General features: G+C 38.3%; 1 protein-coding gene across 1 annotated transcript in view; it reads left to right on the top strand.

Moving 5' to 3' along the window:
* The window catches only part of kifbp (kinesin family binding protein), a 33,055-nt gene extending 22,712 nt beyond the window's left edge, over window positions 1–10,343 (top strand). The window contains exons 7-13 of the mRNA XM_026293018.1: window positions 1,313–1,425; window positions 1,746–1,895; window positions 2,315–2,389; window positions 6,759–6,921; window positions 7,062–7,236; window positions 7,327–7,512; window positions 8,428–10,343. Of these exons, the coding sequence (XP_026148803.1) occupies window positions 1,313–1,425; window positions 1,746–1,895; window positions 2,315–2,389; window positions 6,759–6,921; window positions 7,062–7,236; window positions 7,327–7,512; window positions 8,428–8,566 (1,001 nt within the window). The 3' untranslated portion in view covers window positions 8,567–10,343. The remainder of the gene's footprint in view (window positions 1–1,312; window positions 1,426–1,745; window positions 1,896–2,314; window positions 2,390–6,758; window positions 6,922–7,061; window positions 7,237–7,326; window positions 7,513–8,427) is intronic.
* Window positions 10,344–12,202: the final 1,859 nt, after the last annotated feature.

The following is a 12,202-nucleotide window of genomic DNA, read 5'->3' as shown; positions in this document are numbered from 1 at the left end:
TCTCCTCCTAATATGAGAGAGTATGATGATTGAGACCCCCCCTGGCTTTTGCCTGAATTGTAGAATGGTATTGTTGTCCACCCCAGTGTAATAAAAAGCGAGTTATCAGAGCTTCAGATGTGTGTTTCTTGTAGAAATGCTATTGAGAATTTTAACTGTTTAATATGCAAAAATACCTTCCTCCTTTTCACAGGATGGTTTAGTCCCTTGACATTCCAGCTTATAAAGTTAAGGCGATTAGCCATCCTCCCTGAAAATTAGTGTATGTATGATTTTATAATGCCAAGTGTCAGCCCTACTGAAAAAATAAAAAAAGAGAAAGAAGATGTGCATTGTCAATAAAGTTTGAGAACAAAAATCTAACCCAGCGCTTGCTACAGAGAAAACACCACCCTCCCCTTCCCCCCAACCCTTTGTCCCATCAAGAAAGCTGCATAGAGAACACAGCAGCAAGCTCTTCCACACCAACATAAACCCCAAACAAAGTCTTCCTGTCCATTCACCACCTTCAGTTCCGATGCAGATAATTTGTGAAATATATACAGTAAACACTACCTATACTCGGTGCAGGGATACTGTACAATCAGGTAGAGTTAGGTCAAACCCTCCGCGGACGCGGTTAGTCTTTAATGTAATAACAACGTTGTAATAGCTTAAGGGGCTAGCGCTGTTGTTAGGTACAACAGAAATAGATATAGAGTAAAAGAACAGGTGGAACAATGTGCGCTCAGCATACGATGCTCTTCGCCGGTGCTAGTAAAGTGCAATATTGCATTTCAAAGTTAGCAAGAGTACTTTCCTGACAAAAGCGAATGTTGTTCACTCCACATTCTTCGGTAAGGCGTTGATGAATTTCCGCACGTCTTCTACGGACCGAAGCCACTTTTTCTTTCTGTTCAGCAGTGTGGTTCAAAGGCAAGCATTGACCATGATCCTCCACTTTAGACTGTATTTGGTCAAGTTTTGACTCTAAAAGACTGAATGACGACTTAAATTCAGCCACCAGAGCCTCGCAGTGACTTTCTTAACAATTGAGAGATGGCCTCGACTGTAGGCCCGGGTGCGGCGTCGTCCTTCTTGGTAGATTTAGTACTTCTTAAAGCCATTTTAAGCGCAGAGAGAAAGAGTCTGCGATTGAAAATATGTTATGATTAACAAACTGAAATGGGTTTACGAATCCTGCGTGGTAAAGTTGAGTGTAGGTATCTTGTGCATCGGAGCACCCGAATCACCGTCTACTCTATTCGGTGGCCAACCGGAAGTCCCCCCCATTGCATATTTTAACATATTTTTCTTCTTCTCTGTGACCCAGGTGAGACAGAGAATGAGCACTGGGAACAGCTCAGACAAAAGGGAGCAGAGATTGCAAGATGCTGGATTAAGTATTGTCTCAACCTTCTGCAGGATGCTAAGAAGCTCCTAGAGGTAGTACATGGTTGTGCATGTATGCCTGTGGCTGTTTTTTAAAAATATTTGAACTTATGACTTGCTTTTGATTCATATGAAAAGTGACTTACTGGAAAGAGCACCACCTAAAAAATGTCAACAACCAAAGGAAAAAAAAGAACTTGCACCAAAGATGGTGCTTAAATCATGTGCATGTTTGCTCAACATATTTGTGTTGTTTTTATGTGTTTTTAACTAGCTAAGTTTTGTGTACATTTCTATGTGCTTGTGTGTATCTGAGCTTAGATGTGCATAATTATCTTGTGTTTTAAAAAGTGCTTGTACCTGTTTGTGACCAGGACAACATTGGGGAACTGGATACTGATCGTCAAGAAGAGCTGAAGAGAGCGAGAACACATAATGAGGAGGAGGAAGAGAAATGTAAGAAGAGCACTCTTATGTTTGGCTCTGAGGACACCTTTGATGCCATTGCTAGCCTGGAAGAGAAGGTGTATATATACTATTTAACACTACTTGTGCTGCTTGTTGCATTGCTCTTGTGTGTGTCTTTGAATGGGCAAATACTGTAAAGTGCTTTGAGTGTGCTTGAGTCCATAGAAAAGCACTATATAATTACAAGTTCATTTACCATATTAATTATTATCTCATTGTTATGTTTTATTGCTAATTGTTAATTATAATTTTAATTGTAATTAAAATCACCACCATCTCCTAGTAGAAGGATTTAATTCACAATGCATCATAAGAGTGCATTCTAATGCCATTTTTAGTGTAAAAAGATCATATATCAAAAGCCTAATAAGGACAAATCTGGCAAAAAATTAAGAACTAAGATTACTATACCATCAGAGGATGTCTTCTTCAAATATGTAATGTTAGGATAAATCAAACTGCTTTATGTTTTTAGGTGTGCTGTTCGTTCCCATTGGACTTCACTGAGGCCAGAGCTGTATTTTTGGTGGGACAGAATTATGTCACACAGGTATGTACAATGCACATACTGTTGTGGCAAGCTACCCATTGTGTCTGTCAGGTGGAACTCATGAGCAATCAGTTGATCACGCCCATGGCTGTTAAAATGGTGCACCGGACTTAGTATTGTTTCAGTACCGGAAGCTGACACTACAGCACTTGTCACAGTGCTAGCTGGGAATAAATGCTACAGGCTTGAATATTTTGAACTAAACTCCCATGTAGTTCAATGTGCAGAATCGGATACTCGCAATCTCTGAAGGGGCAGCCGATGAGTTCTTGGCCTCCACTAACTTTTAATGGCGGACTTTGTCTCTACTATTTGTTGAGGTTAACCTTAGCAGCACTATTTCTTATAGCATGTGCCTATAGTAACCGTGCGTCTGATGACGTTCTGGAACATTAGTTGGTTTTACTTAGCATCTTTTATAGTCATGAGGTGTTGATGTAACGTTTAAATATGTTCACATTCTAACCCTTGGTTTAATACTGATTGATGTTTAGACCCCTTATGGGTACTGTATGTAAATAATATGAGGTGAGCCAGGTAATTATGTACACGCCCCCAAGAAATGGCATAAAATGTCAAGCGTCATCATAGAATTTGCTTGCGTTTGGATGATGACACGCTACGTGGGTAAAGAAGCATTTTGGATGGAACGCGACTCAGCTCGACTCAGACGAACGTTTGCATCTGCATTGCAGTGCATTGGAGTAATTCCCTCTCAGCCACATTCCTGACTGAAAGGCTCATTTATGCAGCTCATTATGCGGACCTTTGTCTTCTCAGGTGAATCACATGGTTATTCATGATCAGGGGCACACCTTCTTGCATATGCCCTTTCTACAAAAAAAATGTCTTAAAAAATTGAAATCATTATATTGTTTTCTGTGAATGAGCAAGATGATTTTCATATCGTTTTGAAGCAAAAACTCTAGGCCACAAGACCCAGTTCTCAAAGGTCTTGTGAACCAATGTTGTGTATGTGTTTTATGGCCTTATTTCAGTGACTTAAAAATTGTAGTTTTTTACTAACCATGCATAAACGCTGTTTTCTCAAAAACACAATCATGTATGATCCGCCATCAAAGGATCTGTTGCCCTGAAATTATTAAGATGTTTTATGGAATTCATAATTCATAAACCGGGCATAAAAAACACATTCATGTTCAATACATGTATACATTTATATTTGCTACAGAAAGCTGCTTCGATTCAGGCAAAAATAAAAGAAGATGCTGAGAGAGTAACCGTGGCAACCAGCAGCTATATGATGCCAACAATTAAATTAATCAAGTGGTGAACTTCTCCAGAGGCAAGAAGCTGCTGGATAACCCTGATAGGACAATGAGACCTTCATCTGGCTACTTACAATACATCAGAGGAAATAATCAGTTTTGGAGAATCGCTTTGGCAACCAAGCCGCTATTGCTCTTGAAATTGTGGAAGAGTTACAGAAGATGCCACCTGTTAGAAGTCATCAGCCAACAAAAGATTTTGGAATTGATTCAAGCAATTAAAAATAGGGCTGCTCAATTATGGAAAACATCCTAATCATGATTATTTTGGTCATTATTGAAATCACGATTACTCATTGACTTTGGAAATATGTTGCACTTATTGAACAAAACAATGAATTCTCCCTAGCAAATCTTGCACATAATGTTTTTGATCCACGTCCGCTTCTTCGAATCCAAACTGTTTCCAAACAACCGAATTGCTTCTACCTCTTTTGTTGACCAAAGACTTCTGTGGCTGTTCTCTTTCCGCCATCTTCCACTGATTTTTAAATGCCACCAGATATGACATATCGACTTGTTTCGCCGAAAGTATAGGCTGAGAGTTCAGGCGTCCGAAGGGGCAAAAGTGCACATGCGTGTCATTGAGAACGCAGGCCAAATAACTTGAGAAACATAATAATCGTTTTTTCTCGATTACATAGTTTTTGTGATCATTGACACACGAAATCTAAATTAAAATCAAATTTCAATTAATTGTACAGCCCTAATTAAAAAAGCCTTCCAGGATTTAAATGACCTTGGTGATATGAATTTCGATGAAGTCAATTGAAAGTAAACTCCCTGAGGCATTAAAGTAATGGCTGGTTTACGCTACTAATAAGAGGAATGAGATGGAATCATAGAACCACTTTGATAAACTCCTTGGATCCCTTGGATTCCTGAAAGGACAGGACATTATAAATGAGTAGCTGGAACAATTAAGGGAGGATGAACCCATCAGAAACAAAATTAGATCTAAACCAAGGCCCACCTGAACCAGAGCTACTAAATCCAGCAGTAGTCACAGTTGCCCAGCAAGTTGTGTCGTCTGTGGGGATAACAAACATAAAAGTAAGCTGTATTTCTGTAAGAAATTTAAAGCATTAAAACCTGCAGAGAGAAATTATGTTGTAAAGAGGCTGGGTGCACCTTGAGATCCATGATGATAGCGCTCTCTGCAAAGCTACTTACCTGAGCAGAAATGTAGAATGTGGGACCAGCCGGTCCAAGAACACCACTATTATCTGGGTCCAAATGCTGGAGATAAAAGCAGCATGCCCCAGAAAAGGACTGAACCTGGTTCAGTGTGAGGTGGGGGCAGAAGCTCAAGAGGAGTTCTTCAATAAACTTTCACCCGAGTTAGCTCAACAGTGCCTGGATGCATTTTGTAATTCACTATAAAAGACTTTCAGCTCCTGATCTCTTTGAAGACGTTACTTTACCTGTCCATATGTCCAGGACTCACTTTGCTCACTCAATGAGGACTGCAACAGTGAAGTAAGAGGAGCTCACCTGTAAGAATCCTTCTCTGTCTCAAACTCCTGAATAAGCTGATGTACAGTTCTGGGAGTCCAGCACGTGAACAGAGACTTCCTGGAGAGGTGGAAATGGGACAGTATTGGTGCTTGTCCGTGTGTGCCCAAATGTGGAGGTTGCTGCTGTGGAAACTGACAACTAGGGGGAAAGGAAATGACTCCCGCTGAAAGAAGAGAGCTGGAAATGGTGAGGAATGGTCACTGTTAGGAACCACATGCTAGATATCTCTGGGTTGGTGATCTAGCTTCTTTACCAAACAACAGAAAAGCCATTGAGGCTACATTCCTTAAGACAAAAAAGTAACTGGCTAAGTAACCAGAATAGAAAAGGGCCTATGCATCCCAAGTACGTTTCTGAGGTTTTCAGTCCCAAATACAGTAACTTATTTTTTTTCTGAAATTAGAAAGTCACTGGTTGTCCAGGCATTTTAGGTGTTCTTGAAGACTCTGTAACTGTTTGGTTTCATCAGGTTTCATATATCCAAGTGTCATCCGCATAGCAAAAGTAATTAATACACTTCTTCGTAATAACAGTGCTTAAGGGAAGCATGTTTAAGAGAATCAGTCCTAGCACAGAAACCTGTGGAACTAAATAGCACTTTTTTGTGCATGAAAGTTTCAAATTGGAGACTAAGATCTAGCAGGACAAGTACACAGACAAGTCCATTGCCTGAGGCTAAGATGTTTGGCGATAAGATGTTTGTTTTTTTTAATAGTGCTGTTTGCATATTATGATGTGCTCTAAATCCTGATTGAAAATCTTCAAATAGTTAATTCCTGTGTAAGTGGTTCACATAGCTGCTTTGGAACAGCTTTTTGAAGGATTTTAGAAATAAACAGAAGGTTGGATACTGGTCTATAATTAGCTAAGACTCCTGAATTCAGACTAGGCTGTTTGAGTTATAGCTTGATAGTATGATTACTACAATCTTACATACCCTGTTACTAGAGATGAATTGATGAAGGTTTAATAAAGATGAGTTGATTAATGCAGGTCGTCTTTGGGTCTAACAGACATGTTGATGATTTAGAGGAAGCGGCTGTAGAGGGTAGTTCGGACATCTATGGGAAAGAAGCAGTCTAAACATAACTGCGGTCTTAGAAATGATTCAAGAGCTGCTGTAGTAGAAGATTCATTTGTGGCAGCTGCAAGAAGGATCTGGTGAATTTTATCACATCACACATTTATTTTATTTTTAAAGACGCTCAGTCATCACTGCTGAGAGCTACTAGGCTCAACAGAGCTGTGACTTTCTCAGCGTGCCTACTGTGCTGAAAGGAAACCTGGGATTGTTCTTATTTTGTTCTGTTATATGTTATTAGCCTGTTTTTCCAAGCTAGATAAAATTCTTGTGAGTTTGTGGAACGCCACTTCCTTTCCAGCTTTCATGATGCCTGCTTTAAGGTGGAGATGTATGAATTGTACCATGGAGTTACCCTCCTCTGGTTCACTACCTTCTATTTCAGAGGGGCCACAGTATTGAGTGTTGTATGCAGAGAGGCTGCAGTACTATTAACAGATAATGTCTGTAGTGAATCTTTTATTCTCACTCATCCTTTTAGGCCAAGGAGTACTTTCAGATAGATGGATATGTGACAGACCACATAGAGATCTTGCAGGATCACAGTGCCCTGTTCAAGACCCTTGCTTTCTTTGAAGAGGATCTGGAGCGACGCTGCAAAATGCACAAAAGAAGAGTTGACATGATAGAGCCAATCTGTAATGGTACCGAATTAAATTTGTTCTTGAGTTGCAATTTTCTTTTATATTTTCATTAGATTTAGTGCAATAAAAAATGTTGAAATAAAATAACTGTCCATGTAAGGTTATAAAATCTGACCTTGTCTCATTTTGTTTCTTTAAAGATTTGAATGCCAAGTACTACCTACTGATCCGCAGACAGTTGATGTTTGAATTGGCTGAGACCTTCATGGAAATGACAGATCTAAAACTGGCACTGGCCAACAGACAAACAGATACACAGTCTCTAGATAACCACACAATTAAGAAATTTAACTATCTCTGCTCTGCCTCTGCCAAGTGAGTATACATTTATGTTTGGAGTATTTATGTATTGGTCTGCACATCTCACGATTCGCTCTGGATGATTTGAAATCTTCTCTTTTTCAGGTACTTCCAGATGTTCCTGGACTCCCTGTGTTTCCCAGAGGGGAAGTTTCCAGAGCACCTTGAGGAGGAGGTGCTCAGACCAGCTTTGGTGGCCCACTTTAGAGTGGGCCGGTTACACAGCCGGCTGATCACTTTTTCACCCTTAGCTCAGCTGGAAAACCTCAGCAAATCTCTGGAAAACTACAAGTATGGTGCTTTAATATATGTTAATTTATGGTAGGGCTGCAGCTGCAGCTATTGATTATTTGAGTATTCTACTGAATATTTCAGCGATTACTCCAATAATCAGATAAAACAGACTTGCATTTTTAAACAATAATACTATTGTGTAATGCATGACAGAAACGACAGGTTACCTTGAAATGTGTTGTGTTGGTTCCACTGGGTGAGCCGTTCTGGTTCACAACTGAATGCTTTCTGTTCAGATGTTGAAGCATTGACAAGGTGCTGTTTGTGGTACGCCAATTATACTTTACAAAGATAAAGGAAGTTCCATACTAGCTTTCTCTAAGACTGAGGAAGCCACTCGGATGAGTGGTGAAACGTTTCGTCCTAAAAACTAGAAGTCCAGTTGCCATGACTCAACCTGTAGGTCTCTACTATACAATACACGCATTGCACCTTGTCATCTTTTTTAAGTTTGTAATGATCCCAAACTTTGGACATTTTCTGCCTTTTACAGACAGTGTTGCTCTCTGCTAGAGCGCCAACTTTCGATACTGAAATGCATTGTGTGACAGTGACTGTGGTCTGTGTGGAACAGTGATCCCTAGGTGGAGCAGGTCTGATAACACAAGTGATAGAAATTAAACAAATCCTTAAGGCGAAGAATTTGCTTTGAGGATTTTTTGTAATCAAATTCCTTGATTTCCTTGAGGAATTGTTGCAGCCTAGCATATTAAAGGTCTTGCCCTGAACAGGAGTATTCCATAGGATGACCTCTACAGGTTGATCTCCCTAAAGAGCATGGTAAAAATAGAATGAGAGACAAATGCAGTTGGTTGAGCAGAAAACATTTGGTTGATGACAGAATGGAAATGAGGACATACTCTACATGTTTTCAACTACTGTGTTGCTCACTTTCCCTCATCTGTTGTCTAGATACGTGGTGGAGTATTGTGAGGTCCATCCTGAGGCAGCAACTGCAGTGGAGGCAGAGCTGGAGCTGAGTAAGGAGATGGTTGGGCTGCTCCCGGTCAAAATCAACCACATTAAAGCAAAGATGGCTACAAACAACTAAAGGACACCATTACTAAACAGTCTTTATTATTATTATTATTACAGGTTTATTGATAAAATTTCAGATGCTGTGTTTTGAAATTAAAGATTAAAACAGTAGCTTGTTAAACAGAGTTCCCTTTGCATCCTTAAGGTGGCTATATATAGAAAATATTTTATTTAATTTTTTTTCATATTTTGGGTGGAGTCTGGTTTGATTGTTATTAATCATATTGGCTTATTTGACTTTATTTTGAGGGGCTTTATTTTATTTAGAGCCCCACAACACTAAATTTCTGTAGCTACTTCATGCCTATGATAGTGAAAGAAATGTTAAGGCCTATTGTAACCATAGTATAACCATGCTCATAATAATAGCTAGAAGTACTGACAATAAAGTATAGCCAGTTTGTACTACTGGTTTGGTTTCTTTGAACTGAGATGCTTTCTTTTGCAAATGATCAGAGACAACCGTCCAAGTGATAGGAAATTATTAAGTGGGCCTAATCTTATTGATATTGGTTGGTTAGACATAACCTGCATGATCTCATGATCCAGTTGATCTTGTGTGTTTTCTTCAGTGTTTGAGGAATCACAATGTCAGCCTGTTTTTGTACAGAAGATATTGTATATAATTATAATAAACCAGTAAAGTTAATACAGAATTACTGCATGTTACAATACCAATGTGTGTTTTAATGTGAAGTGTGACATGGTCTTTTTCTCTGGTAAAATTGTATATAACGGAAGTATCAAGTTCATACTTGTGGATCTCTGTGTAAAATGCTACATTTATCTTTTTTATCTTTTAAATTGTTTAATGCAGTGTCTAAAATGGTGTTTCACAAAACCAAATTATACTTAAACTGTCACTGTAAGTACTTGATGATGTCCTGTACATGTTATAGTACAACAACTCACATCTTTTGTTGTTTTGTTTCCATAATATTGCAATAGTTTTACTTTATTATCCAGTTACAACTGCATAGATGCACAACAGGGATAAAAGGGACACTTCATATTAAACTATGGCAGGAAAAGGAATTTACTCCCTGTGTATGTGAGGTTTTTAGTCTAAATGTTGGATTAGTATTAATATCTTTGAATTCTAAAATGCAATTGTGTGTATTTGTAATGTTAACATTTTCAGCAGAAGTCACATATGTGTATTTATGCAATTTTCAACTAACCCGGAAGTAATGCCACTGTCCCATATTATGCTAATTCCTCTCATGAGAGCATTGGGCATTGTGGAGACTGAAAGTTAATAGTAATTTAAAGTGTTAAAAAGAAAAGGGTAGACAATTACCACTTATGTAAAGAAAAGGGTGGGCAATCATACTAGATGGCCAAATGAGTTAGCCATTATCTGGCAAATTGAGTAGAAAGACATAGCAGCAATTCATGAGATGCAATGCCAATGTGAAAACACACAACAGACAGGCAGCATGCATGCCATCCCTTACAATGATTGATGCTTGTTGTCCTTGGTAACCATATATGACAACCCTTACTAAACAATAAATATGTTTAACATTTATTTAGTGAACTTAAGTATAGTTCCCAATTATATTTTATATATAAGTATTCTAATATCTTAGTAGTAGTACACTCCTAAGTGTACTACCTCAAAACTTGAGTTATGTGTAGTAAAAGTAAACTTTAAGTACACAGTTAAATAATTTACTGCAACTTTATGTATTGAACTTGTTGGTACTAATTATATGCTTGTGTCTACTTTTTTGTTTCTGAAAGTATATTGTATATATACTGCAAATAAACATGTATATAGTTAGGTTGCTAGTTACATAACTCATTCCCTGTTTAGCTTATAAATGTATACTTTCAGTATACTTCTTTCACTATAAGAATAGTCAACTTTTGAGTACACAGCTAATTGTCCTCTAAGTTGGACTTTGCAATGCAACTACTATATCCCATACAGGCGTGACAACTTTATCCTTTCAATAGCTTCCTTTTATTTTGAAAAGGCCATAGTAAGCTCAAAAGTGCAGGACATGTATCGCAACAGTGTTTACACTTTGGGTGCAGGTAAAAATAACTGGACAAGACTAATTACCTACAACATGGGATGAAATAAGCACAGACTTCTACAAACACACAACAAAAGGAACATGACCAAATGTAAACTCAAAGAAAAATAGTGGTCAATCACAGTTTGCCACTATTGTTGCGAAATTTCACCAGTCCAACCCCCTAAGGCTGGCTTAATTAAATTTACAGGTACTGTACTAGTTAGACCTTCGCTATTCCACTTGAAACTACAAAACAAATACTTAAATGTATAACGCAAGAATGCTTTCAATCAAAAAATTAAGCGCAGGTATAGACCAAGTACACTTAGATACTTCTTTAGACTTGTCACCAGGGGCGGTTCTAGGATTTCAACCACCAAACCACCTACGCGTCTCAAGACGTCTCATCATCTCCCACCTCTGGCTGACATACAACACAAGCTCTTAAACTTCTAAGGAAGGGCTATCCTGCATGCGAAGCATAGCAAAAAGCAAAATTAAAAATAATTTTTAAAAAAAACTTTTTTTTAATCGATATTTCCTGCATTTCTTAGTTATTGTCATTTTTATTTTAAGTAAAAATTATGCTTTCAATAAATTTTGATAGGTGATCGTTTTAGGGGGGCTGAAATGACACAGGCCCCACTGAAAAGGGTCTAGAACCACCCCTGCTTGTCACTATAAGCCAAGTACAGGCCGAATATACTTACATTTTTTTGTATACTTTGCTATGTAAGCTAATTATAGTTGGGTAGATTTTGTTTAGCACATTTCTGATAAGTACCTATAAAGTAAACTATTCTATCTTATTTTAAACTTAAAAGAAGTATATTAATAGCATACTTGTATAAACTTCATTTTTGTAAGAGAACAATTCCCAGACAGGACAGGACAAAAAAATCGGTCCTGGCATTTTGGCCCAGACCAACCCACTACATACTTATATATATTACATATTTTGACAGATACACACTGACGCTGCACGCTCACACAGAACCCAAAAGGGGAGTTGTTAAAAGATGTGATTGGGTCAGTAACTTCTTACTTTTAAACTTAGAGAAAACAGAAGTCATTGTATTTGGGCCAAAAAATCTCAAAGTAACTTTTCTAAAATTATAGCTACTCTAGATGGCATAGCCCCGGCCTCCAGCACCACTGTGAAAAACCTTGGAGTTATTTTTGACCAGGACATGTCCTTTAACTCACACATAAAACAAATCTCTAGAACTGCATTCTTTCACCTGCACAACATTGCCAAAATTAGGAACATCCTGTCCAATCAGCTGACTACACCTCAGCATTTCCTATATTTAAGGCCCAGGATTTCCGACACGCGGGGTGAGCTGTGCCTTGCCAATGGTCGGTTCACCTCGGTGTTGTGACTTTCTCCTCAAACCTTATTGTCAGTGTAGTGCTTGTATAACGCTTGTCGGTTTGAATAGCCTTTGTGTTCTTGGTAATATTAGAGCTGTATAGTTATTGGTATTTGTGTTGGTTTTCTAAAGTAGTTAAAAAGACCTGGAATTATTAGTTCATTTTTGAATGGCTTTGAGCCTGTGTTTTTTTTGTTGAACGTTTTGATGTACTTGGCTGTGCCCATACCAGAATCTGTTTTTTTGTTG

This window comes from Mastacembelus armatus, chromosome 3 (genome assembly GCF_900324485.2).
Source record: "Mastacembelus armatus chromosome 3, fMasArm1.2, whole genome shotgun sequence".
Classification (NCBI taxonomy): domain Eukaryota; kingdom Metazoa; phylum Chordata; class Actinopteri; order Synbranchiformes; family Mastacembelidae; genus Mastacembelus; species Mastacembelus armatus.
This window is presented reverse-complemented; position numbering and strand designations above follow the sequence as displayed.